The sequence below is a fragment of the Pogona vitticeps genome, chromosome 15 (genome assembly GCF_051106095.1).
Source record: "Pogona vitticeps strain Pit_001003342236 chromosome 15, PviZW2.1, whole genome shotgun sequence".
In the NCBI taxonomy this organism is placed as follows: domain Eukaryota; kingdom Metazoa; phylum Chordata; class Lepidosauria; order Squamata; family Agamidae; genus Pogona; species Pogona vitticeps.
Genome location: NC_135797.1, coordinates 265,359 through 292,310, shown reverse-complemented (window position 1 = coordinate 292,310; position 26,952 = coordinate 265,359). Strand labels below are relative to the sequence as shown.

General features: G+C 64.0%; 1 protein-coding gene across 1 annotated transcript in view; it reads right to left on the bottom strand.

The window, feature by feature from the left end:
• ARHGEF11 (Rho guanine nucleotide exchange factor 11) overlaps positions 1–25,262 on the bottom strand; it is a 29,439-nt gene extending 4,177 nt beyond the window's left edge. The window contains 38 exon segments of the mRNA XM_078382133.1: positions 223–510; positions 735–1,120; positions 1,419–1,506; positions 1,665–1,791; positions 1,794–1,834; positions 2,250–2,325; positions 2,433–2,611; positions 2,871–2,988; positions 3,188–3,313; positions 3,436–3,515; positions 3,722–3,868; positions 4,012–4,199; positions 4,957–5,004; positions 5,149–5,328; positions 5,445–5,571; positions 6,693–6,722; positions 7,065–7,167; positions 7,610–7,745; positions 8,518–8,541; positions 8,950–9,072; positions 9,238–9,334; positions 9,771–9,813; positions 10,064–10,162; positions 10,711–10,812; positions 10,974–11,051; positions 11,461–11,601; positions 11,798–11,874; positions 12,255–12,309; positions 12,626–12,745; positions 12,938–13,009; positions 13,184–13,282; positions 13,284–13,366; positions 13,680–13,737; positions 13,973–14,022; positions 14,314–14,365; positions 14,367–14,413; positions 14,693–14,784; positions 24,493–25,262. Coding sequence (XP_078238259.1) covers positions 223–510; positions 735–1,120; positions 1,419–1,506; positions 1,665–1,791; positions 1,794–1,834; positions 2,250–2,325; positions 2,433–2,611; positions 2,871–2,988; positions 3,188–3,313; positions 3,436–3,515; positions 3,722–3,868; positions 4,012–4,199; positions 4,957–5,004; positions 5,149–5,328; positions 5,445–5,571; positions 6,693–6,722; positions 7,065–7,167; positions 7,610–7,745; positions 8,518–8,541; positions 8,950–9,072; positions 9,238–9,334; positions 9,771–9,813; positions 10,064–10,162; positions 10,711–10,812; positions 10,974–11,051; positions 11,461–11,601; positions 11,798–11,874; positions 12,255–12,309; positions 12,626–12,745; positions 12,938–13,009; positions 13,184–13,282; positions 13,284–13,366; positions 13,680–13,737; positions 13,973–14,022; positions 14,314–14,365; positions 14,367–14,413; positions 14,693–14,784; positions 24,493–24,527 — 4,015 coding nt within the window. The 5' untranslated portion in view covers positions 24,528–25,262.
• Between the last annotated feature and the right edge of the window lie 1,690 nt (positions 25,263–26,952).

The following is a 26,952-nucleotide window of genomic DNA, read 5'->3' as shown; positions in this document are numbered from 1 at the left end:
GAAGGGGGTCCCATCTGGAAAGGAGGGGGGCAGACGGGGAGGCTTGCTGGCTGGCTGGCCCCTTGCTCTCCCCCTGCCTCGCGACCCAGAGATACCAAAGGGGATCCCAGCGTCTCCAGGCAGCCACCCAGAGCCCAAGCAGGGCGGGATGTGGGGCAGGATCCCCCAGGCCTTCCCTTTCCTCAGCGCAAGGGACGCCCCGCCCTCTCCCAGGCCCCTCACCGTCCTCCAGGGCCGACTCCGCCATGCTGGCTGAAAACACCCGGGAGCTCCCGAGTGTCCGGCAGGGGGGTCCAGCTGGGCTCCTTCCCCCCCCTCTAGAAGACACGCCTCTTCTTCCAGAGGGAACGATCCGAACGCACCGGCCGGCCGGCCGGCCTTCCTCCTCCTCCTCCTCCTCCTCCTCCTCCTCTGCTTCTCCTCTTCCTCTTCCTCCTGGTGGCCTCTCCCCCCCGGCCTCCCCCAGGACGAGAGGCTTCTCCTCCGAGCGGGCATCGGTCGGGGTCTCGTCTGCCGTCAGGGGAAGGAAGGGGCAGCTCAGGGAGGGTCTTGCCCCCAGAACCCCCCAACCCCCACCTCACCCAAACCGGGGAGGGGGGGCTGAGAGGTGGAGGGCCGCGGGCCAGAGGGGGCTGCCCTCCCGCCATCCAGGGAAGCCTCTTTCCAGCGGCCGGTGGCTGGCCGACCGACAGGACATCCCCAGAGAGCAGGGCGGCTCCCCCCGTCCGTCTCACCTGAAGCCTCCTCTTCTGCCTCCTCTTCCTCCTTCTCCGCCTCCTCTTCCTCCTCCGTCCCGTCCTCCTCTTCCTCGCCCTCCTCTGCTTCTCGGCCGGACGTGCAGCTCTCCTGAGCCAGGCCCGAGGGAAGGCCAGCCTCCTGGAGCCCCAGACTTGGGGAAAGAAAGTGTGTGTGTGTGTGTGGATTGGGGTCCAGCACTCTCCGGCTTCCCCTAGGGACCCATGAGTCCCCAGGACGCCCGCTCAGCCCTCCCCCCATGGCTTCCTTCCCTACCTGGAGGGGTGCCGGCGGGGGCAGGGGCAGCTCTGGGGAGGGGCGCTTCGGGGGGCCGAGGGTGTTCCGGGTGGCGTTCTTCACCGCCTCGTCCAGAAGCTCCATCCAGCTGCCAGGCGGGGGGAGGAGAGAGAGAGAGAGAGAGAGAGAGAGAGAGAGAGAGGTGTGGGCAGGATGAGGCAGGGCTTCCCAGAGCCCGAAAGGCGCCCCCCGGCTTTTCTTGCCCCCCCCCCCGGATACACAACCCCCACCCCCAACTTCTACGATTCCTCCACCAAGGAGAACTGCAGCGCCCGCGGCCACCAGCCCGTGTGATTCCTCCGAGGGATTTTGGGAAACAAGCAAGCAAGCGAACCTCATGTCCTAAGACCTCCCCCACCAAAAAAAAACAAGAGGAAGGTCTTTACGTGCTCTTCTCCGAGGAGGTGGAAGCAACCAGCTCGTAGATCTGGGGTCCCAGTTCAGAGGTGCAGATGATGAAGAGGGCGCGCTTATCTGGACGGGGGGACGGCGGGGAAGCGGAGAGAGACGGAAAGGCGTCAGGGTGGCACTTGGAGCCCCCTCCTGCCCCGGCCAAGCGAGGCTGGCCGGGGGGGGGGGGGAGGAGGAGGGCCAGGTCCTCCTTGGATCCCCGCGGCCCCCCCCTTCCTTACCGGTGGCCACGGAGCGAATGAGGACCGAGTTGAGTTTAAGGACGGGGCTGAAGCTCTGCTTGGGGTCGGAGGAGCCCAGTGCCGTCTTGCTGTGGCATTTCAGGACCAGCTTCTCGTCCTGGCGCTGAGAAGGAGCACCAGCAGGTCCTCCAGAAGCAGCACGTGCAGGTCTGAGAGGAAAAGGGGGCCAAGAGGGAGAGGCGGGCTCATCATCCCCCTGACAGGCTCCCCGTCACCCCACCCTGAGGGGGGCTGCAACAGCCGGCCAGCCCGCTCAGGAGGGCCACGCTCCGGCTCCACTGAGCCTGAGCCTGAGCCTGGGCCGGGCTTCCCACCCACCCCCCCAGGCTGCCCCCCCCAGGCTGCCCCCCCCCGGGACTTCCTCCTGGCAGGAAAGAGGTCCTCCCTCCCTTTAAGCCCTTTGGTTTCTTTAAAACAAAACAAAACAAAAAACAAACAAGTCAAGATCCAAAAGGTGATCAGAGACTCCTCTTTTTTGGAAAGAATGAAAGACAGCGAACAGCCCACCCAGGGAGGGACCCACCGACCCCACGGGGGGGAGGGGGGGGCTTCTCCATGACTCACCCACGGTCTTGTCTTTGCTGACCCGCCAGCTCAGGGGCCCCTCGTGGATCATCCGCCGGCTTCGGAGGTCAAGGCTCTGGGCGGAAGAGGACAAGGGTTTCGGAAGGAGGGAGAGGCGCCAACCGGGGCAAAACAGGCCACGGATCGGGGCCAGGCGGGGTGGGAGAGACCCACCGGCCTTACCTTGAACTCGGCCGCCAGCGGGTTGCTGGTCCGCTCCAGGGAGGTGGTGTCCAGGCGCTTCTGGTAGGCCTCCAGTCGGTGCTGGTTTTCTGCCCGCCTCACCGCCTCGTTCACGTACCTGAGGATCTCCCTGCACTGGTCTCGGGCCTGGCTCAGCTTCTGGTATTCAGACGTGTTCCCTGGGGGGGGGGGCGTGGAGGGAGGGAGAAGGAAGCGAGGAGGAAGGCCATGTGAGACCCCAGGAGACACGCCAGGGTCCCCTTGGAAAAGGGGGGGGGTGACCCTCCAAGGGACAGGAACAGAGACAGGCAGGCAGGCAAGCGGGGAACCCCCCCCCCACACACACACACCCACTGCAGGAGAAGCTGACAGGAGGAGGAGGAGAGCCAGCCCGTTGGCGACTAGCCCCCCCCCCCCAACGGGGGGCCTGGTACCTACCGTGGGAATGCTTGAGGACGTTCTCAAGCAGGAGGGGGTACTTGGTCAGGCGCTGCATCTCGGAGATGAGGAGGTCCTTCAGCTGCAGGCGGCGGCACTGGGGGTTGCTCTCGGCTTCCTAAGGGGGTGTGTGAATGCATGGGGGTGAGAAAGAGCGGGGGGGGGGAGGCGCATTCGGGCATGGAGGGTTGGTCAGAAGGAAGAAGGCCGCGGCTGACCTGCCTCGTCTGGCGGAGCCTCCCACCCCGAGCCCTGTGACGGGGGCGGTGGAGGTCTCTGCGTGTGTGTGTGTGTGTGTGTGTGTCTGCCCCCCCCACCTGCATGAAGAGCTGGAAGCGCGTCTCCTTCCGCTTCTTGGTCTTGATCAGCTCCAGGGCCACCGACTGGTAAGCGCAGAAGTGGGCGGCCACCTCCTGGATTTCCTCCCGGGCGGCCCCGTCAAACTGGGGAGAGGAGGAACGGCTGTGGGTCTGGGGGTCCAGGGCGCCAATGGGCTCAAGCACCACACGATGCAGCCCCCCTGCCCAAGAACCCCCCCCCCGCGGTCTCCCCAAGAGTTACCCACCCGCGCAAGCATCAGGTCCCCAATCTCCCTGACGACAGGGCCTTCTTCGCGCAGCTTCTTCATGGCCTCGGACAGAGAATCTGGGGGAGGGACGCGGGGGGGGGTAAGTTGAGAAGGGAGGGGCAGAGGAAGAACAGGGGAGTCCCCCCCCCCCCGAGGATGCTCCCCAGAGCCGCCAGAGAGTGCGGGCCCAGCAGGCGGGCCAGGAGGGGTGGAGGTGGAGGGCAGGCCCACTTCTCGGGGGTGGGGTGGGGGGGGGCGGCGAGAGAGAGAGAATCTGCCTTACTGTGGATCTCAATCAACTCTGGGAGGTTGGGGAAGATCAGGTCCCGCTCCTCACGCGAGAGCAGGTTCTCCTTCTTCATCCGCTGGCAGAAGACGACGTCCAGCACGCGCAGGACCCGCAGGTGGGAGGCCTCCGTCACGAACAGCTCTGGGGCAGAGGACAGAGAGAGAGAGGGTGGCGCAGGGCTCAGGAGGAGGGAGAGAAGCCCCTTGCCCTCTAGGGCTTCCCCGGTCTCTCCCCAGGCCGCCAAAGGAGACCCTCCTTGGTGGGGGGGGGCAGGGCTCCCTCACCGTTGATGACCTCCTGGCGGTCGATCTCCCGCTGGGGCAGCGCGGCCACCACCTCCCGGCCCACCGTGTGCTGCCAGTTCTGTGAGTCCATCTCCAGCTCCAGGTCCGAGAGGGGCCCGAGGTCGTCCTCCAGCAGGTGGGGGAGAAAAGCGTCGGCGCTGAAGCCCAGGTTCGGGGACTCGATGCTCCTGGGGGGAACCACGGCGGGGAGAGGGGTCAAGCGTGGCCCTGCCGAGGACCCCCACCCGTGTCTGACCACTCTGGGGGTGCGTGCAGGCCCCCTCCCCAATGACTGCTGGGAGGGAGGAAGCCCAGGGCGGCCGGGAAGAGGAGAGAGAAACCTCGCGGCAAAGGAGCCTTTTTTACAACAAGGGCTTGGCTTTGATCGGCCTTCTTCTCTCTGCATCAAGACGACGACCCCCGTGCGGGGCTTTGACCCACAAAAGCCAGTAGGTCGGATGACTTTTTTAGGGGTCTAATAAAAGTATCCCTCATCTGGGGGCGGGGAGGGTGGGGTTCTGGACATCCAGGGACCACTCAGGTCTCCCCCCTTTCAGCGAAACGGACTAGAAGCTCACCGGCTGCTGAGAAAGGGCCTTCTGGGCCCGCCAACGCTCGGACAAAACCGAAACATCCCCGGGAGGGATCCCTGCGTAGACCTTTCTGGCCACGCGGCCCCGGGTGGTGGCGGGTGAGGCAGAGAGGGGCTGGGAGGGGTCATGCCCAAGGATGCCCCCCCCGCCTCTTCTGAGCGGTGGCTGGTGGGGGGGCAGCTGCAGCCCAGCGAGTCACCCTCCCAACACTCGGAGGCAGACGGGGCCACATCCTCTTCCTTGCCCCACCCCAAACCCGCCGGTCCTTCCCCTTTGGGAAAAAGGACAGCAGACCTCCTCCCACCCCGGCCCCCTGACACCCTTGGGGTGTGTGCGTGTGTGTGCGTCTCACCTGCGCCCCATTTTGGGTGTGTAGGGAGGCGTGGGGTTTTCCAGGGACCTGGAGGGAGAAGACGCTGCCGTCAGCCGAGCCTTGGTCCCTGGGAGCCGGCATCTGCTCCAAGCGCCAGGGCCCTTTGCAGAAGGAGCCCAGAGCCAAACCCCCCCCCTCCGCCCGCCCACCCATCCCGGCGTCCTGACCCACCTGGCGGAGAGGCTGGAAGCCGAGGAAGAGGCGGACTGGTGCAGCCGGGCCGCCTCCACCGCCGCCTCCATGTCCACGTCGCTGCGGGAGCGCGGCACGTTCTCGGCCTTCCGCAACCTCCGGAGCTCCTCCCGGCCTTTCAGGCTTTCCGAGCGGCCCAGCTTGATCTCCGACCTGGAGCTAGAAGGGGGGGGGGGAGAGAACGAGGGAAGGGCTCAGAGCCTGGCGGGGTCTGGAGAGCCGAAGGCCCCCATCCGCCGCCGGGCGCCTCCCCCCCTCCGGCCCCGCGTCCTGACCCGTCCAGATCCAGGAAGTCTTCCGGGAAGCTGCCCGTGGAGAGGCGCTGTGCGCTGGGCTCCCGAGGGTCATGATGCTGGTTGTTCTCAAAGTGCTGGATGATGTTCCTGACGTTGCCCGGCTTGACTGCGCACAGAGAGGGAGGGAGGGAGGGAGGGAGGGGAAGCCCCACCGTCAGAAGGGGCTCAACCACAGCGGGGACCCTCGGGGGGGGAAGATCTCCAGCGGGGGGGGAATCCGAGAATGGGCCAGCCCCAAAGCGACCCGGCTCCCAGCTCCCACCCCAAGCGCTCCTCCTGTGGGTCCCCCAGAGGCCAGGAAGGCCAGAGGCTCAAATCTTCCCCTTTCCTCAGAAGGCAAGAAAGGCTGGGGGGGGTGTTCCCCTTTCTACTCCCACTCCAAGCCCCCCCCCCGGTCTGGCTCCTCAGCCCTAAAGCCCTTCTCCTCCGTGAGGCTCCGGGGCCCTGTCGGGGCCACCACAGCAGCTGCCAGCTCAGGTGGACTCGGGACCAAGCCGGTGGCCCCCGCCCGTGATCTCAGGCCTGGCCGCACATTGTGGGTGCGTGTGTCTCCCAGTAGCCTCCCCCCCCCCGGGACGCCTGTGTCATGAGAAGTGAGGATGGGGGGCTGTGCAAGGAAAGAGCACCACAGAAGATGAGCAGGTCTGAGCCCAAGCCTTCAAGGCAGGAAGGTGCCCCCCCTCCCCTCTGCCGCGATTCTGCTCCCCACAGGGGACATGGGGGGGGGCAAACAGGGCACCCCTTTCCAGCTGCTCTGAACAAAACAGGGAGGTCCCCTTGGCCCTCTTTTAAAACCCTCTGGTTTCAGAGGCATTTCTCCTTGCAGGAGGGGGGGCTGGGGGGGGGCTGGAGGGGCCTCTGAGAGGGCAACGTCAAAGCCCCCCCCCTTCTGGCCTGCCTGCCCCACACTGGAAAGCGCGCCGGGGATCTTCTGCGGAACGACAACAGCCCCTGAGAAAGCCCCCAAATTCTGGCCTCCGGGGGCAAGCAAGCCCTGCCGGGGGGAGAGACAAGGGCTGTATGGGAGGGGGGCCTCTCCCTTCCTTTCCCCCCCCCCCCCCCGAATCTGTGGTCCCTGCCAGGGCAGAATTTTAGGTGGTGAAGGACCCCCCCCCACCCTGCCCCTCTGGCCAAATAAGCAGCAAAAGGGGAGGAAGGGAGCGAAGGGGGGGGGCGGACGAATGAAAAGCCATCCGCAGGGGGAAAAAGGGGCGTTTTCATGTTTACCTTCGACAGGGGATAAAGGGACATGAAATGCTGAAAAGGAAAATAAAACAATGGAATGTCAAAATTAAGCTGGCCAAGCACTGGTGAAAAGAGAAATACGTGATGCCAACGGGTGGGATAAGCCGGGGGGGGGGAGACCGGTGTGGGGGGAGCCTGCTGGAAACCTCTCCACCCCCATCTCTGGCTGGGGAAGGGAAAGGCCAGGATCCCCATAGATGGGTGTGCGTGTGTGTGTGTGAGAGAGGGGGTTCCTCTGTGACACCTTCTCAATAGAGCGGGACACCTGCCACCCCTTGCCTGCCACACGCACGCACACACAACACACACACACGCACACACACACACGCACACCCCCTCCGGCTGGACACTCACTGCTCTGGGAGGCGCTTTTCGGCTTCCCGATGTACTTGAGGATGGGGTTGCGCTTCTTGTCCTCGGCGGAGGCCTCCTTGTCTTTCTTCGTGCTGCTGCTCTGCTGACCGAGGAGAGCGAGGGGGGGGGGAGGAAAGAGAGAGAAATGGAGACCGAGAGTCGGAGCTGGGGACGGGCCTGGGGGGGCCCTCCGAGGAAAAAGGGTCTCTGGGGTGGGGTGGGGACACACACACGAGAAAGGAGCGCCAAAGGTTTCCTCCGCACAGGGAAAAACCAGAAACCGCAAAGGAACCCAGAAAAATACCCTCCAGAGGCCGACACCCCCCCCCCCAGAACGAGGGCTTTTAGAGACTTAAATCTCTGACAAATACATTGGACGCCGTATCATTGCAGATGGCTCAAAACAGTAAAACTCGTCTAGGCTGGATATAAAAATACACGTAGGATCCTTCTGGCGCACTCCCCCCCCCCACACCCCCAGTCTCTTCTCCCAAGTGCCCAGCCCCCCCCTCCCGTCTCTCTCCCCCCCCCCCCGTCCTGCCAACCTTCTTGGTTTTTGGGAAGAAGGGAAGCCACTTGTCCTTCTCCTGAGCCTTCTCCACCACACTGACCGGTCGGGTCTCACGTGGCCGGAGCCCCACGTGGCTCATGTAGGTGTTCAAGGCAAAGCTCATGGGGGCGCTAGAGAGGGAGGGGAGAAAGAGAGAAGGCAACAGCCCCATCAGGGGGATCACCCTCGGACGTAAGAGAGGCCACGAAGCCCCTTTGCAGCAGAAAGCCACGACACAATCCTGGAGCAGCTCTCAGAAAACTGTGCAGAACCTCGGCAGGGGACGGAGAAGGCCCCTCGTGGCCCGTTCGTGCCGACGGGCCCCTTCTCTGTCCACAAGGACCCTCCTGGTTGCTTGGGGCAGGGCGCTGCTCTATCACGCCTGCGTCCCATGGCCTGGATCGCAAGGTATTCTGAGCCCCGGCCTCTGACACCACGTTGATAAGGCCCCCAGCAAGCAGGGCCAGGCCCCCCACGGAAGAAGGCTGACCAAGAGGTACAAGCTGGAGAGCAACAGCCGGCCTCCTGGGGGAGCTCTCCGTGGTGCTGAACCATCCCGGCTAGGCCAGGCTGGGCCGTCGCCCTCAACCTCCACCCGAAGGAGATGCACCAGGGGCTCGAATCTGCCCCCCCCCGCCCTTCCCCCCCCAAAGGACCCTCAGCCCCTTCTCTGCCAAGAAAGCAGATCGTGACATACGCACATGTGTAGGCAAAAAAAGGCAGAAACTAAGCGAGATCCCCTGGAAAGGCCAACACATCAAATCAGCAAAACCCAAGGACCACCGAGCCTCTTCAGGACTCCCTCGTCCTCCTCGAAGCTGGCCTGACCCAGTGAACCACCCCCACCCCCTGCCACTGGGCAGAAGGAGGCCCCAGGTGCAACGTTCAAGAGAAGAGCCTCACCTCCGGTCCTCTTCGTATTTGGACCTGAAACAGGAAAGGAGAAGGAAGAGGAGGGGGGTCAGATCCTGTCCCGTCCTTGCTTATCTCTGGTACACAGCCTGCCTCTGAGACTCAACGGAAGGGCCCTGGTTCTCCCTGGACTGCAAAGCACAGGCTGATGAACCCTGGCACTCTGGGGGAGACATCATCATCCTCATCTTCATTCTGGCAAGGTGCCCCGAGAGCTGCCAAGGGCGCCATGAAGGGCTCCTCTTGTGCAGTTCTGGGCCAAGATCCTGGAAATTCCCCCTGAAGGAGGCAAAGCTTCTCGGCGGTCGCCCCTCACCTTTGGAACCATCTCCTGCCTGAAATCCGCCCGGCCCCTTTGCGGGGAAGCTTGGAGCCATCCTAAAACAACCCGCCCATCTCGTCCGCCCTCGTCCGTGCACTCACAGGATGTCCCCGAGGTGAGCGATCTGCTTCTCCGCCACCTGGCGCTCTCTCTGGGGATCTCCGTCCAGCTCCGCCAGGTCGTTCTCCCCATAGAGGCTGCCCAGCCCCATAGTGCGCTTCATCCTGCAAGCACACGGAGGGACCTGCCCGTCACCCGCAGGCTCGTCCACCACCACCCGCCCCCCAGTCCCCCGACACAATGACCCTCCCCAAGCAGCCACAAGGGAAGGGAAGGGAAGGGAAGGGAAGGGAGAGGAGAGGAAAGCCTTCCAAATGGTCCGAGCTCACCTGTAGTCCTGGATCTGCTCCTGGATCTCCATCATGACCACCTCTTGGGCCTCCAAGAAGGCGCTTCGGGCATCTTCTCCGTTCCGCACGCGAGCGTCTGAAAGAGCCAAATGGAGGGGTGAGGAGGCGCCCGAGAGGCAGGCGGATTCGCTGGGTGGCCCCACAAGCACAGCACCTGCAGAGCGAAAAGGGGGGCCCTTCAAGACCGCCTCTGGACTGCTCAGGGCTGCTTGGGGGCTCCCGATCCGAGCGGCGCCTTCCCGAGGTGGGTGTAGGCCGTAAAGGTGGCGCAGCGGCGGACGGGATTTCACTCCCAACTGGAATCAAACTGAGGGGACCTTTCTGTGCAGCAAACCCCTTCTTGAGCATGGGGGGGGGGGGGAGGCGCGAGGACTCCATACTGGGGAAATGGAGCCGAGGTGAGGCCCCCCCCGAAGGAGCTCCTGAAGCAGGAGGGGGACACCGAGAGGCCATGGCAGGCCACCAACGCCCTCCCTTAGGGGGAAACGGCCCCCGCCCAGAGACGGACTCACCTATTTCAGCCAGTACCTGCTCCGGGATCTTGACTCTCAGCGGCTGTGGAGGCAGGAGGGTGGGGGGGGGGAGACGAGAAGACAGCCGTGAGCCTCCAGCCATGCCCCCTGAAGCAGACTGCCCCCCCCCGGCCGCCCCTCTTCCTTGGCCCGCCCTGTCTGGCACCTGCCACAGTCTTCCTGTCGGTTCTGCCGCAGCTTGACTTTGCCCACATTGCGGCCACGAAACCCAGAGGGAGACCACGGAGGGGGACCCAAAGCCCACAGCCAAGCCCCCCCCCGCCAGCACTCACCGCGGCCTTGTCCAGGAAGACATGCCAGAGGTCCCTGCCGAGCCCCCGGGCCTCCTTGGGGCTCGCCTGCTGGTAAACATCTACACACAGATAGAGGAGCTGCAAGGCAGGGGGAGGGCACGTGCCCGGGGGGGGGCAGCGGGAGGGAAGGCCAGCCGGAAGAGAAGAGGAGGCAGAGTCAGAGCAAAGGGAGGCACAGGCGGCAGCGAGGATGATGATGATGAAATGCCCGCCCAGGAACACTCAAGCAGGGGAAGTGGTGGTGGAGGAAGGGGAAGTGGGCCTGAGCAAGGACTCCCGGGCACCAGGCAAGGCGGGTCTGGTGAGTCACAGGTGGGGGGGGCAGGCCACCCTCCCAGGGTTGGGACCCACGGGTACCAAGCGAGCTGGAGGGTCTGCGGCACGGCCGGAACGAGGGTTGCCTTTCCCCACAATACGAGCCTTGCCTTAGGACTCCCCCTCAAGCTGGCTTTCCACCCCCACCCCCCTCCGACACCCCCCCCACGCCCTGGATCTCTGCAGGTCTCCCGTCTGCAAAGCTGGGCCCTTGCACTGAGCGAAGCCCCCCCCCACTTCCTCCCAGCCTTACCCACCCACCCCCCAGCCAGCCTGGAAGGGGAGGGGAGGTCTCTTGGGGGGGGCCCTACCAGAGGACTGGGGTCCGCTTGAGAGAAGAGGTAGCGCAGGAACACGCCCAGGTGAGCCGGCCGCGTCTTCAGCCTCCCCAGGTCTTGGAAGAGGGAATCGCACTAGGAAGAGGGAGGCAAAACGCAGGCAGCTGGGGAGGAGCCCCTGGGGAGGGCGGGGGCGGGCGGGCAGCCCCACCGGGGCCCCTAAAGACCTGGCAGCGGGAGGGCCCCCCCACCCCCCAATCCCCAGAAACACTCCCAGGGCCTTCCGAGGGAGCTACCTCGTTGCTGAAGCATCCTGGGTCGTAGTCTTCCTCCGGACCGATGATCAGCGGCTGCCGGAGCGTCCGGTCTGAACTCTGCCAGGGGAGATTCGGAAGGGAAAGTGAGGCTGAGGAAAATAAGGGAGCATCCTCCGCACTCGGAGCTGAAAGAGCCCCCAAAGGAAACCCAGATCACTGCCCCCCCCCCCCCCCAGGATGAAACCCTTGGCTGGAAGCAGAGAAAGAACCGACCGGGGAAGCACAGAAAAGGCAGAGCCTCTGTAAAGGCTCAGCTCCTGCCCGGGCAGCGCAGCCTCCTAAGGTGGAGGGTCACCACGGGGATCAAAACCCAAAGCCTAACCCTGCACCCACCCGAGAGGGGCCGCCTCCAGACCCGGGGCTCCAAGGAAGAGGGGACGCCCCGCGGCTGGTTTTCCCAGAGAGTTTCCCTGGCATGAGAGAGAGAGAGAGAGAGAGACGGGCTGGAGGAAGGAGCTCCGCTCACCTGCTCGGCGGAGGAAGGGGAGAACGGCGTGTCCGAGCCTTGGCGCCGGTGGTGCGGGAACAGCCGGGAGGCGATGACCGGGGAGGGGTGGGGGCTCTCCGGGCCAGGGTCAGAAAGGACCGCGTTCCGGCTGAGGGAGCCCTGCGGCAGAGAGGAGGAGGAAGGCCATCCGCTAGCCCAGGGCACCTCCGAGGGGGTGGAGGGCGCGCAGGAGGAAGGGGGTCCTGGGGGAGGGGCCGGCCCCGCGGAAAGGGGGGCTCCCGAAACCCCTCCCCATCCCAAGGAAGGAGAGCCTCCACCCACCGCTGGGGGCCACCCGGCCACCCCAGGCCCTCACCTCGCTCACGGGGAGGAACCGCTCCGGGCCAGAGTCCAGGCCACTGTCCCCGTCTTGGGAATCCACGGAGAGGCGTCCTGAGAGACCAGGGGGAAAAGGAAGGGCAATCCACCGGAGGGGGGGGGCAGGGTCTTTTTCTAAACCCTTCATGTTCCCCTCCCCCCCCAAAAACCTGACCTGGGCCGGAAGGAAGCCCCTCGTGGCCCGTTCGTGCCGACACGCTCCCCCTCGGTCCACGAGGATCCCCCCCCCCGCTTGTTTGGGGCAGGGGAGCCCTCTCTCACGCCGGCCAGAGTCAGCCACAAGACAAGCCACGGAGGCGGCCGGAGCCCTCCCTCCACCGCCGTTTGGGGGAGAAAGGCAGCCGGCAACCCACAGGCAGTGTTGGGGGGGCGGCTGCTGTGGGTTGCGCGAAAGGCCCCGATTCTGGGGGAAGCCTGGGCGACACAACACTCACCCTCGGCCGGGCGGGAGCAGATGGAGCTGGAGTCACTGGGCAGGCGGGCAGGATCCTGAAAGGGAGGGAAGGAGCTCAGGACCCCGCCCGCCCGGAGCCCACCAGGCGCCTCTTCTACGGATCCCCACTGAGGGGAGAGTCTCCCCTTGCCCTGACCGGGTCACCCTCCTAGTCCTGGGGAGGCGCCCCCCCCCCATAACCCACCCACCCCGTCTGACCAACCAGGCCTGGCCCTGCAGCCTTTCTGGAGCCATCCTGAAATCCTGCAGGCGGTTTTTCTCCCTTCCCTCGAGAGCCCGGCTGCTGGGAGGGAGGGGTCCCTCCCGTGTTCTCTTCCCCCCCCTTCGCCCCCCCCAGCCCGACGGACTCACCACCAGTCCCCCCATCTCCTGCCGGATCTTGCACTGCAGCTGGCTGACCCTCCGCCGAGCCCCCTCGATCTGCTCCTCGACCAGGGCGGCCGGATTCCGGCTGTAGGCCTCGTAGCAGCGCTGCTCCCGGGGGATGGGGTGGGGGCGCAGGGCGGGAAGAGAGGGGCGGAAGGGGACCCCGTTGGTGGGCTGAAAGGTTCCGAAGGACACCCCGAGGAAGCCGAGCCCGGAGTGAGCCTCCCAGGCGGTGCCCCCCCGCCCCACCCCTCCCCACCCCTCCCCGCTGCTCGTTCGCCCGCCCGCCCGCCCTACCTGCAGCTCGGCCTCCTCCTGCCTCAGCATATTGCGCAGGATCTGCGTGGCGTGTTTCTGGACTTCAGGGTCCTGGATGTGCACAAGGCCGGGGCTGGGGAGGGGGGCCCGCGGTTACGGCGGCAACGCAGTTGCTCTTTCAACCCCAAAACCAGCTCCCTCCTGGCTCCCCAGAGGGGGAGAGGCCCCCCCCATCGGTCCTTCCCCCCCCAAGCCCTCCCCCCCCGGAGCTTCCCCTCCCAATACCTGGAGGGGCTTTGGCCCGGTGATGCGCTGCGGGGGAGGCAACGGTGGGGGAGGCGGGGGCGGCGGGCACGCTGGCATGACCTGGGGGGGTCCCGGCTGGGGGACCCCCGTCTTGCTGGCATCCGGGAAGCCCTGCTGATGCCGGAGGGGAGCCCAAGAGAGTGAGAGCGACGTAGGCCCCAGCTTGTGGGTTGGGAAAGAAGGAAAGAAGGTAAGGGGGGGGGGGGAGACGGACTGGATGAATACATCAGCGATGCAGGCGGGCCTCCTTCCTTCCTTCCTTCCTTCCTTCCTTCCTTCCTTCCTTCCTTCCTTCCTTCCTTCCTTCCTTCCCTCCCTCCCGATCTTCTCACCGAAGCTAAGCAACCCTCCGGGCTCCCCAAGGCAGGGCTCGGAAAACAGCTGCTTAAAATGGGGTCCAAGGCCCAGGTGCCCGGGGGTACACCCACCCACCCCCTCCCGAAACCCCACAGGCTCCCCCTTGGGGCTGACTCACACTTGATGAGTTTCACCACTTCGAGATGGGAGCTGTGGGTCACCATGGTCCCGTTCACCTGCCACGAGCAGAGGAGGGAAGCAAAAAAACCCCTTAGGCCGGGGGGGGGGGGGGAAGGGGGTCCGGAGGTGGGGTTGGGGGAGTCACTGAGGAAGGGAGGAACCCCCTGGTTGAAGGGGCGTCTCCGAGCCGGCGGCTTCCTTCGCCACATTGAACAGATCCAGAGCTTGGCAGGAAGGCAGGCAGGAAGCGCCCCCCCCCCACCTGTGGAGGACTCTGCCGTCTGGACTCACCTTGACTATCCGGTCGCCCTCCTGCACCCCAGCTCTCATGGCCGCTCCACCTGCAGAACCGCCCGTGCCCAGCACGCCACAGACACAACAGGTGGGGGGGGGGGAAGAGAAGAAGAAGAGGGGGGGCGGTTAAGCTTCCTGGCAGCAGCATGAACATCACTGCTGGCGCGACCTCTTCTGGCCTCTGTCCCCGGCTGATGATTTGAGAGTGAAGGGAACGCGCCCCCCCTCGGCCCCTCTATCCCTCCCTACCCCCCCCCCCGAGGACCAGGCCCTCCTTGGGCAGGGCAGAGCCAAATGCCCCCCCTTCCTGCCCCCCCCCCCCGCTACCCTCCACTCACCCGGCCGGACCGACTGCACCAGGACAATCCGGTCTCCGCTGACGGTGAAACCGATAGCCGTGCTGGTCCTTCTGGATGATGACGCAGCGCTGGACCAACCCTAGGAGGAGCGACACCCCCCCCGACCAGGCAGGCTCAGAGGGGGCCCTTGGGGGTGGGCACCTGTTTCTGCAGAAGAGCCCCCCCCACTGCCCCCCCCCTTTGACCATGGGGGCGAAAGGGCCTGGGAACCAGGCGGACTCCCAGCTGCCCATTCCACGGAGGAGCCCCCAAGGGGCAGGCGCCAGATCGGGGACAGGCAGCCCGTCCGAAGGAACGCCGGGTGTTGCCCCCCCGCCTGCCTGCCTGCCCCCCCCCGGGGCTCTCGTTCTGCTCTTACCGGTCGTTTCACTGGAGTCGGAGAGCTGGCGGTGGTGGCCGGGGGAGCGCCGTTCGGGGGCCGAGTCGCCCAGAGACGAGAGGCTGCTCAACCTGCAGAGGTGAGAGAGAAGGGGGTGGGGTGGGGGCCGGGGGGGGGGAAAGGCTCAGCCAAGGGAGAGGCGGGAGGCAAGCAGGGGCCTGAACGCGACGCCCGCCTTCTCTGAAGCGCCCCCACCCCATCCTGCTGCAAACGGGGCCACCTCCGTGCAGCCGGGATCTGCAAGGCAGTCAGAAGGGGCGGGGGGGGGGGCGGAAGGAAGGGGAGGGGGCCCTTCCCAGTTTTCATCTCATTGCTCAATTTGTCTGGGGTCTCAAGACACGGGGCCCCCAATTTTAAAAAAACCTGGATCTCTCTCTCTCTCTCTGGGTGTGTGTAAGTGTGTGTGTGTGTGTGTGTGTGGTGTGTGTGTGTGTGTGTGAGAGAGAGAGAGAGAGAGAGAGAGAGAGAGAGAGGAGAGAGAGAGAGAGAGAGAGAGAGAGAGAGGAGAGAGAGCCAACTGGTATCTGAGACCGCGCCGTCCCCAAGAGAGGATGGAAGACACTCCCCCCCCCCCGTCAGCCTGCCTGGTCCATCCTGCCGCCCCCCCCCCGGTGCCCAGAAGCCCCCGCGCATCCAGGAGGGCACGGGCGACCGTCCACTAACCAAGGCCCAGGTTTCCTCAGATGCTTCTGGGTGGTGGTTCCTCTCCCCCCCCTCTAAGAAACCACCTTGGCTTGCTGGGTCCTTTTGCCCCATGAATCTCCTGGCTTTCCCAGGGCAGGTCAGCCCCCCCACTGGACTCGGTGCCCCCCACCTCAAGCCAGGCTTCAAGTCAAAGCCTGGGGGCGAAGGCAGCAGGCTGGGGGGGGGGCTCAGAGGTCTTGCAGAAAGCGGTGGAATCCCGTCCACCGAGGGATTAAATCCATGCCTGGCCTCAAGTGTGCAGCACTGGGGGGGGGGCAGGAGGCGGGGGGCATCAAGGAAGTCTTGACCACAAGGGTACGGGCAGGAGCAGGAAAAGGAGCCAGCTGAGCAATGGCGGAAAGGTGCATGGGTGCGCGCGCACACACGCACACACACCCAGAGGGAAGGAGAGAGGCCAGGAGAACCGGGCCCCCATTCTTACCAGGCTGCAATGGGGCTGGAGAGAAGGACACAACACAAAGCAGCAATGGCAGCAGACAACAACAACAACAACAACAACAGAAAGTTAACCCCTGGGGCCATGGAGGCCGGTGCTGAGGGTGGCCATCATCGATCCATTGGGCCTCTGGCTCATCCTAAATGCCCTCGGGTCTCAGCCACTGGCCTCCCCACCCTCCTCAGCCCCTCCCAGCCCCAAACTAGCCAGGCTGCCAGATGGCTGGTCAAGCCTCCCCTTCCCTTCCCTTCGCTGCTCCCTGGTTTTCGACCCCGACTTCGCCTGCACCCCTCCTCCAGCAAGCTCCTTGGAAACATGGCTGAAGGTTCATGTGTGTGAAGCACAATGGGGAGAGAGAACCTCTCCAGAGTCCGAGGCAGAGGGGGTTAAGGGCTTTTCCGAAAAAGGCACAACGCCGAAGGATCGTCATAGGATGCTCCACAATTAACACGCACGAAATAATGTTGGAAAGGAGATTTTGTGTGCTTCCCTGGAAGCAGCTGTGAGCAGGAAAGGGTGCAAAGGCCGAAGGCCCCGACTTAACAGAGTCTGGGAGCACCCCGATAATCATCACTACAGGGCAGCATGAAAACTGACACACTCAATAAGTACACAATCCATCAGTCACGACGCTGACGGTCCCTTAGATCAGCGGTTCTAATCCTGGGGGCCTGGTGCTTCCTGACAGACAGAGTCCTGACCGCTGGTGGGAGGGGGAGACACCCCCCCCCCACATGCACACTTGGTTTCTGGGGTGAGACCCCCCACAAGCCTAGGCATGCATGGCAGCCACGTCCACTACGAAGCTGAGTCCACGGGATGCGGCCCTCATACCCCAGGGACGTTCCCCCCCCCCCCCCGCTTCCTACCTCGGGCAGGTACGCATGTGCTTTTACCAGCCGGTCTTGTTGCAAAGAAGGGAAGAGACAGAAATGGACGCCCAAGACCCGGGCTGCGCCGAGGGGCAGCGGGAGGTGGAAAATCGAGAGGAGAAAGGAGACAGAACATGTGTGAAAGGGCAGCTACGGCGATTGAATGTGTCAAAGTGCAGCCCTCCTCTGCCTCCTCAGAGGGCCTCTCGTCACGTTTGCTGACCGACTGCTTGTGAAGGGGACGCCCAGTCCACACCCGTCTCCTCATCAGCTCTTTCCTCTCTGCACTACACACATGCCTACGGACTCTGGAGCTCTCCTCAGCCCCCGTGTGGCAGCTCTGCAGCGGCAGATCAAACGTTTCCCCCCGACTCTTCCCTGGCACCTCCGGCGTTCCCGACCAGGCCTGGAATGGTCTGCCTCTGCAATGCAGAGGCTTGGAAAAGACACGGAGGCGGGAAGGGGACGGCGAAGGCCAAAGAAGGCCACGTCTGCCTCCTGGCTCCCCTGGCTCCTCTCGCCCTCCCCACCCAGATGTGAGCATTCTGGCTGGGACACAGCAATGGCCGGTCTTCACAGAGTCAAGACAACTCCCTGACCGGTTCTGCACCTCGGGCAAAGCGGGGACTTGCTGGCCCCTGGATCATCCTCATCTGCTGCAGCAGCAGCAACAGGAGAAGCCCCAGCTTGCTTCCCCAAAGCCCCCCCCCCGGAGAGAGATGAAGCCTTCAACGTGTGGTGACGGGCCAGAGGTCCAGAACACGGCTTCCACCCAGCCAGTGGGGGCTTGGGGACTGGACTTGAGGAGCAGGGTGCCCCCCCGGGAGGGCCAGCTGGGAAATCACACACACACACACACACACACACACACACACACACACACACACACACACACACACACACACACACACACACACACACACACACACACACACACACACACACACACACACACACACACACACACACACACACAGAGGAGAGACTCACAATCCGGAGAGATGGGGTTTTGGGCTCGCCTTCTTTCAGCCTCTCCCCCAGTTACTGCTCACACATCTTTGGTGGCACCCGGGGGCGCTGCAGAGGGGCATTTTCAGAACCCCCACGTCCTCACCGTGTCCTTTTGTTTCCCAGTCAAGGAGGTGGGGGAGGGAGAGGGGTGGGGGGCATTCCGAGGGAAAAGAGCAGCCAGGGCACCCAAACGGAGGGGAGGGGCGTCTAAAGACGGGGCATTTCCCCCCCCCCGTTCCCACAGGGCGCCCAAGGCAGCCAGGCCGCCTCCCCACTCTGCTGCCGCAAGCAGATTTCCCCCCCCCGCTGGAATGTCTCTTCCCAAACCACAATTACAGCCAAAGAGGAGGCGAAGGAGGGTAATTACATCCTTCTCTGTTCCATCGGATCAGCGTCTTGGGGCCCCTCCCTTCCTCCCTCCTTAACGGGATTAAAAGCCTGCCTTGCCACGAGAGTCACGGACACTGCCCGCCACGCTCTGGCCGGCCGATCCTCCGTGGGCCAACACGCACAGCTGCCGGCCGGTGCCTTAGGGGGCATCCGCAGAGGGCTGGCAAGCCCTCAAACCCCAGCCAGAAGCACACCATTGCCGGGGGGGGGCAGTGTATGGGAAGGAGGCTCGTCTCAAAGAAACGCCCAACCAACATGGGCGGCCGCCAGCGTGGCCCCAACGAGAGGTGGAGTGGGCGGAAGGAAGGGATTGGACCCTGCAGGAGGGGAGGGGTGGGGGGTGTCCCAGGGCCGCAGGCAGTGTTATGGGAGGGCCCCCACTCCCCACCCAAGGGAGGAAGCCAAGGCCCGTCCATCAGGCCCTCTGAGGCGTCCCCCCCGCCCCGGCCATGCAGAGCAGGGGCCGGGAGCACAGGGCCACCCCGAGGACAGGGACCCCGACCGGCAAGATGACCACCTGCCCTGCGCCTGCTCTGATGGCTGGGGCCACGGCGATGGACCAGCAGTGGGGGAGCCTCTGAGATACAGGCGCGCGGGAGAGGAGAGGAGAGGGGACGTACAGAGACCCAGAAGGCTAGAGAAGAAGAAAACCCGCCCAGGGCACCAAGGAGAAGAGCAGGCTGAGCAAGGCCCTGATGATGTTCAGTGGGGAGAGGAAAGGATGAGATGGGCGGGGGGAGGGGAGGATGAGAGACGAGGTTGGGTTAAAGACGGTGGTGGTGGGTGCCGCCGCCGCCGCCGCGGCCATGGAGCAAGAAGACACCACAATTATGAGATTAAGAGAGGGGAAAACACACTCCGGTCCTCAAAGTGGGTCAGTGGCAATGGAGAGAGAGAGAGAGAGAGAGAGAGAGAGGGAGGGAGGGAGGGAGGGAAGGAGGGAAGGAAGGAAGGAAGGAAGGAAGGAAGGAAGGAAGGAAGGAAGGAAGGAAGGAGGGCTCCCTGGCTGCCCACGAAGGGCCTCCTCTGCCTAGCTTGCAGAGGTGAGAGGTGTGGGGGGGAACAGAAGAAGCCCAGGGTGCTTCCTCTGCCAGACGGAGTGGCCAGCCAGTAGGTGGACGACACTCAGCGATCACACCCCCTCCCCCAGCTCCTCTGGGCCCTGCTCTGTCCAGACAACTAATCTGATTTTCCTGCGAGGGATGGAGGGAGGGACGGGAGGGAGGGAGATGTGGCTGCTTGGCTGCTTCCTAGCACAGCCAGAGAGAGAGAGAGAGAGGGCTGGAGCACCAGGGCTGATGCTCTGCTCTCAAACCACCTGCCAGGGACCAGAGGAAGGAAGGAAGGAAGGAAGGAAGGAAGGAAGGAAGGAAGGAAGGAAGGAAGGAAGGAAGGAAGGAAGGAAGGAAGGAAGGAAGGAAGGAAGGAAGGAAGGAAGGAAGGAAGGAAGGAAGGAAGGAAGGGAGGGAAGGAAGGAAGGAGGGAGGGAGGGAGGGAGGGAAGGAAGGAAGGAAGGAAGGAAGGAAGGAAGGAAGGAAGGAAGGAAGGAAGGAAGGAAGGAAGGAAGGAAGGAAGGAAGGAAGGGGTCACTACCCCACTGGTGGGTTCAGCCCCCCATCCGCCTGGGGAAGGATGCCCCAAACCACACACCCTTAATAGCTCCTCCTTGGCAGATGGAAAAGGCAGGGTGATTTCCATTATTCTCTCCGGGCGAGAAAGCCCTTCGCATTTTTGCTCTCTGCCCTGGGACCCAAACAGGCACGCCAGGATGAGCGAACGAGAGAACATCTTGGGCAACAGGTGGTTACTTCACCTCCTCGGCTGGGGAATTCATTACATTCCACCTTCGTTTAACCAAATGACCAAATTCTGCCTTCTCCGTACAGCAAAACAACCGCTGACGCATGCCGATAAACAAATAGCAAGTATAAACAGCAACGTCCAGACGTCATCTTGACCACGTCCACCAGCAAAGGGCCACCTGGGAGCCCCCTTGTGTCCAGTTCTGTCCTCCGGCGGAGGAGATGATAAAACAGCGGGCAGGGGAAGATCTGGAAGGTGGGGAAGCCACCCCGGGTCGGCGTGGCACCCAGCAGCCCACCCAACGCCCGCGATGAGCCGCGAGGTGGTGGAGGCGTGCGGGGTGGATTTGTCCGCGAGGCGGGCCAGAGAGAGAGAGAGACGGAGAAAGGGCTTTGCACCGAGTGGGGCCCTCGCCTCGTCCAGTGGCCCTTGCCAACCCTGGCTGGTGGCAGGACGGGCTGCTCCCCCAGGTCCCCTGGGCACCCCCACCCCCCCCGGAGGTCATCCCCGGAGCTCCTTGGGTCCTCCCACCTCAGAGCTGCCCGGCCCGGCCCAACCCTGCTCGACGCCTACCAGCAGGCAAGACGGGAGGAGGGCAGGGAGCTGAGCCTTTCTCCACGGGCTGGCTGAAAGTGGGGGGAGAGACTGGCCAGGGGCTGACCTCGAGAGGGAACTCCCTGCAGCGGATCCCTCCAGCAGGGAAGCCGTTAGCGCCCGTGGAGGCGATGGGCTCCTCCGAGGCCAGGCTGCTTTTGCAGGCATGTCCTGCCCCGTGTGGGGGAGGCTGGAGCAGGAAACCTCCGTTGTCATCCCCGCTTTGCGGATGGGCTGAGGGCTCAGCCCATACACCACGCCCGCCCGTCGTCCCGGCTGTTCCTTCACCACTCCCGGTAAACACGCAAGAAGAAGAAGAAGAAGAAGAAGAAGAAGAAGAAGAAGAAGAGAGGGGTGAGAAATCCAAGGCAGAAGAGCCTCTGAAGGCCAGCGAGTGCTCCCTGTTCAGAGAAGGGGTCAGAGCAGAGACGGATCCAGACTCCAGCCGGGGATACCGAGGGTCCTGGCCTCCTGCCTCTCTGCTGGTCCAGTGAGGTTCATCTGGGGTGGGGTGGGGGTCTCCCCCTAAGGATTCAAGGAACACTGCAAGACAGAGGAGAGGATCAGGCTTCCGATCTCAGGGCTTGGCCATGAAGCTCCCACCCCCACCCCCTTTCATCCTGGCAGGGTCTGTTGTGAAGATCACAGGGATTTGCAGGCGCCAGGTGCACCGCCTTGAGCCCATGAGGTGAAAATGAACCAGAATGTTAAAATCTGAAAATAAACAGCCAGGGAGGAATACACCCATTGCTCGGCATCCTGTCCGATTTTGGGCTCCTTGAAAAACATGGGTCAGCAGCACGCTAAGAGGTTCACTTAGATCCGAGCTCATCACTCTGAGCAGAATTTTGAAACCTTTAAGCGCTAACGGCAAAATCCCTCCTTGGGAAGCGCAGAAACGACTGTAGTACAGAAAAGGAGAAAATATTGCAAAATGCTGTTTACGTCTCCTGCCTGTCCACCCAAGCGGGTCGGAAAAGCAGCAGCGCACCCGGGTGAAGACCGTAAACGGCGACTCGGGGTTCGTGCAAATTCGCAGAATGTCAGACCTGAAGGAGCCTCAGTTTGCTCTGTCCAGTTCCCAAAGCAGGGGGGAACCCACCAACCCACCCACCCACAAAGGGTGACGGGGGCCACGGTCTGGAGAGCCCAGCCCCGGAGAGGCCGTCAAGGCCTTCCGAGAGAGTCCACGGCCGTAGCCACCAAAAAAGGTTCCCTTCCCTTTCCCACCTCGCATCCACAGCTTCTCGTCCTGCCCTCTGGGGCAAAACCGGAGGCGCCCTCCCTCCACGGGGTGACCCGCTTCCGAGGGCCCTGGCGGCCCCTCCCCGGCTGGTCTCCCTCCAGGCTAAACGTACCAGGTTCCCTCCCGGCAGAGGCTCGCACCTGCCCTCTTTCCCACCCCGGTCGGCCCCTTCTGGCCGCCGTCTCCTGCCGACATCCTTCTCGGCCGCGGCTCTAACGGGAGACCCGGCCGGCGGGCCGGTGAGTCGGCAGTTCGATTCCCCAGTGGCCTCTCCTGCGAGGAGAGCCAGCCTGGGTGGCCTTGGGCAGACGTTGCACAGTCTCAGATTCCCCCCCCCACCCTTGCCGGGAAGCCCCAGAAGGAGGACGCGGGGAGCCACTTCCAAAGTAGTCTCTGCTCAGGAAACCTGGAAAGGGTTGCCAGATTATTATTATTATCATCATCACCATCAGATGATTCTTACTGTAATACGCTGTACAATATCCTCACTGTCCCCTCATCCTGCCGCCCCCCCGCCCCCCCCAGTGGGCTCCCTCAGAGAGAATCCTCCCGTGCCAGGCCTCCAGAGCCCTGCGGGCTCACGCAAGGCTGGCTGGAGGGGCGCCAAGGAGAGGCGGAGCACCCTCTCGCGCGCACCAGAAGGACGCCTCCAAAGCCGTGGTTCCCTTCCCCCAGAAAGCTCCTCCTGGCGGCGCTCCCCGGCAAGAACTTTCCAGCAGGGAAACCCCGTCACACCCCGTGAAGCCCTCCCCCAAAACACAAAGAGGAGCCGGTTGGCCAAGAGGGGCTCCCTCATTTGTGATTTTGTGTAGCCGCCACCTGTCCCTTTTGTGAGCGGTCGCTGCTCCGCAAGACACCGGGGACCTCCAGCTTGGAAGGAAGACGTGAGAGAAATCGCGTGGATCCGACTGGATCACTCACACGCAACAGCCCCTGCCGTCACCTGCCAGATGTTCGCACAGCTCCCGGCTGCTGCTTTCACGTGGCGGCGACTCCACGCCGGGTGTCCCGCACGCGTCCCGCTGGTCGCTGCCAGACGGCATGGGAAGCCCCACAGGTGGAAAGAGGTCCTCCGGATCCATGACTCTACCAGCCTTCATCTCCCCGGAGTCATCCTGAACCCTCTCCCAAGACAAGAGCCCGGAGGGAGGGAGGAGGGAGGGAGGGAGGGAGACGAGAACCCAGCACAGGGACAGAAGGGGTGCCTCCCCTCCCTTGCGCCCGAGATTCCTCCCTTTTCCGGCTCTCCGAAGGCCGGGTACTACAAGAGACAGGCTCCGAGGCAACTGCAAAGGCCGCCCCGCCCCACGCCCACCCCCCCCCGCAAAAGGGAAACAAGCAGAGGTTCCAAATGTCCTTTCTGGACAAACCTCAACCCCCATCACACAGCCAGATGTGTGCTGGCCGGGGATTCTGGAACCCGTAGTCCAGCACGGCAGGCCTCACGCCAGACTTCAGAGCAAACAAAGGAGGTCCTGGATGTGTCCCCGAACCGCCCCTGAGCCTGGAGGCGTTTGACGGCCACCCGAGGTGTCCGCCCCGCGGGTCCCCTCCGGCCACTTCTCCTCCGGCCACGGTCCCACTGGACACGGGGTCCACCCTCCCACCTCCTCTTCCCTCAGCTCGCTTCCAGCTGCGCGAGCCCTGAGGCCGCAGCTGGCATCCAGAGACCGGCAACCCACCCCAGGTCCCGGGGCCCTATCCACGGGAAGGCTCCCCCACGCCCCTATTCAACTCCAGGCAGAGCCCACCCCATCCAGCCTCCTGCCTCCGGCATCATCCTCAAAGACTGGAAGATCGTGAGGGTCACCCTCAGCCCATTGGGCACCTGGGGGCGGCGGAAGAAGGAGGGGGCTGCAGCAAGCCAGTTGCCCCCCCCCCCCAAAAAAACACCAGGCTTCTCAACCCCTCTCCCACTCCAGGGTTTCCACGTTCCCCCAGCTTCCCCCAATCCCCAACTGCTGGAGGCTTTGATCCACACCTCAGGCCCCACTCAGAAGGGCCACCAGCCCAGAGGGACTAGCAGTGGGGGGCACACACACACACACACACACACACACACACACACACACACACACACACACACACACACACACACACAGAGGAAGCCAGCAGGCCCCACAACCACCCCTCCCTGGGTGGAAAGGGAAGGCCAGGCGGGTGGCAGGGAGGCAGGCAGCTTCCCCGCGGCCAAGGTGGGCCAGTTCTCCAAGGAAACCCCCAAAAGTCTGGGAGACCAGCTGGCCCCCTTGCGGCCCCATATAAACCTCTCAGAGGCAGAGCCGTGGGGAGCAGGGGGTGAGAGCTTGCTGCCCTGCATCCGGACCCTGGGTGGAGGCCATCTCCAACCCTGAAACCCCCCACTCCCCACCCCACCCCCCAGGGAAGACAAGGACTTGCTTCCCTGCTCCGGGCGAGGGGAGGCTGAGGCCGGCCGGGCGGCCCCATGAGGGCTTTCCCTTCCAGCCGTGGCCAAGTCGCATGACCATGACTAGCGCCCTGGGCGCCAGCCCCACCAGAAACCGTGCGTGGGAAGCCTCCCTCCTTCCCAGACCCCCCCAGCCATCGCCCATTCATAAATCCAGCGGGTGTGTGTGTGTGTGCGCACAGTAGCCAGAACCCACCCCGAACCCCAGGAGGAGCCCCACCACAAGGATGGTAACACACCAGCAGACACGACGACCCCCCTGGCTTCCTCCCCCACCAGCCCAGCCCCACCAACCTGTCCAGGGCCGCCTGTGGGGGCCCCATGTTCATGGTGTTGTTGTCAAACTGCGGACCAGGATTCCTGCTTGCTGCAGCCTTCGCGAGGAGCGAGTTCCTTCCTTCCTACCGAGAAAAAGGCCCGGCTCCTTCCTGCAGCAGCTGAGCCCGGCGGCTTTAAGTCCATCCCAAATATGTGCCCGGACATTTTCTCCGGGGGAACGGGGGCGGCTGAATCTTCTTTTCTTCAGCCTTTCTGCTATTCCTTCTTCTTTTCGCTCTGCACAAATGTGCCTTACCTGCCCCCAAAAAAACACATACAAAAAAACTTTTTCCCCAGGAGAAGAAGAAAAATCACCAATGCAAGAAGAAGAATCCAGGTGTCAAGGCGGCCTCCTTCCATCCAAATATTAAAGTCTTCACTGCAAAACACAGATCAAAACATCCTTATATCCCAGTTTTCCCAGCTGTTCTTCTCTTGGCAAAGGACGGGCTGGGGAGGAAACAAGAGGCAACAGACACCCCCCCCCCCCTTCCCGGTTTTTTAGAAATCTGCCCTTCAGAAAGAGAAAGAAAGAGAGAGAAGTTTTGGGTCAAGAGGGGAAAAAAAGAGGCGCCCAAGCCCTGCCCAGAATTAGCTGTTTTTCACCTCCTTGGGGTGACCTCCTGCTCCAGATGATTGATAAATAAAATAAAACGCTGATTAAAACAGACAACAGAGGCAAATTCCAGTTGAAACCTTAAATAAAAAGGCCTCAAGCGTCTCCGTAAACACAGGATCTACAAGGGTTGGTGGCCGCGGCGGGGGCTGGCTTTTGCAGAAAGAGGAGGGAGGAGGAGGAGGAGGGAGGAGGGGGAAGCATCAGATAGATATAAATGTATATATATATACGCATAGGCGGGAACGTGTCTGTTCCAAGCACACAAATGCACAGAAAAGAGAGAGGGGAGGGAGGGGGGAGAGTCCGGCCGAGGAGGCAGAACAGGGCCCCCCCGCCCCGCCCGCACAAACTCCAGCGCTTTTCCCCCCGCCGGGCTGGGCCCTTTCTCTCCTCCTCCCGAGGCGCGGCGGCGAGGGTGGCTTCCCACCCACCCCCCCACCCGGTGGATCGAGGCCCCTCGGCCGGGGGAGACGTTCCTCCGGCGTTGTGTGTGTGTGTGTGCGCGGGGCGGCGCTCTCTTCTCCCTTCTTCGCCTCCCCCGCCGGCCGGGGCCTTCCAAGGGAGCGAAATCCGGCGGCGGCAGTTCCTGCAAGGGAAGGATCCGGGAGAGAGGAGCGCGTCTCTCTCCCGCCTGCGAGGAGGGAGGAAGGAGGGAGGGGGGAGAAGGGGGGCGGCGGGGGGCGGCGTGTGTGCAGGGGGGGCTTCTGTCGTCTCTCTCTCTTCCCTCCCTCCTGGCTCTCAGCTCCCTGGCCGGGGGGGCGGCGGCCCTCAAGGGCGGCCCCCGGGAAGCAGAGGAGGAGCGAGGGCGTCCCCCCCCGCGGGCCGCGGCGGCTGCCCGTCGGCCGCCCCGAGGGGGGCGCAGGAGGGAGCATCACCCCTCCCGCAGCAGGAGCAGCAGCGGCCCCTTCTCTCCCCTCGGCCCCCCCGGGCCCCCCGCCGCTCTTCCCGGGTCACGGCTGGGGGCGAGGGGGGACACACGGGACACGCCAGGTGCCCAGCGGGAGCCTCGCCGCCCCAGCCTTCCCAGCCGGGCCTTCCCGGAGCCTTGGCCGCCGTCCCGCCTCCCCGGCGGGCGCGGGGCCCAGAGGGAAGGGAAGGGAAGGAAGGGGCGCCCGGGCAGAGGCCAGCACCTTCCCGGGGGGCAACGGGGAGAACCTCGGGGGGACCTGACGACACGCACCAAGGGGCCTCCCAACTAACCTGCCTGCCTCCCTTCCTTGCAAGTTCTCTCTTTCTTCCTCTCTCACACACACACACACCCTGCAACACACACACACACACGCCTTTCTTTCCTGCAGGGGAGGGAGGGGAGCAAGGGGGAGGTCCCCGCCATCATCCCCATCATCCTACCACTTCCTCCTCCCTCCCAGGAGCTCGCCTTGCATCCCCGTGGCGGCCTGTGCCTGGACAGGAACGCCCCTCCTCCCGGAGCTGGGCCAAAGTGGAGGGGGAAGAAAGCCCGGCGTCTTCCAGGCGCCACAGGATGCTCTGCCTTCTCCTGCTCCCCCCGCCCCTCCACGGCCCTGGAGACTGAGGGGGCCCCCTCAGGGGCCCCCAGAACTCAGGCGACCCCTTCCTCCCGAGACCTGCGAGGGAGGCCAGCCAAGCAGGCCCCCTCCTCACCCTGCTTTTCTGGGGGTGGGAACCCCTCCCCCAAGGCAGACCCTTCAGGGGCTCCGTCACTGACCAAGGGAAGGAAGGAGCCCTGAGCCCTGGGCATGTGCAGAGGGCCTCCTCATGCCATCAGCCAAAGGGGCTAACTGCCCCCTCCCAGCACCTCTTGGGAGGGGGCTTGTATTTAAGGCAGGACGCCTCCA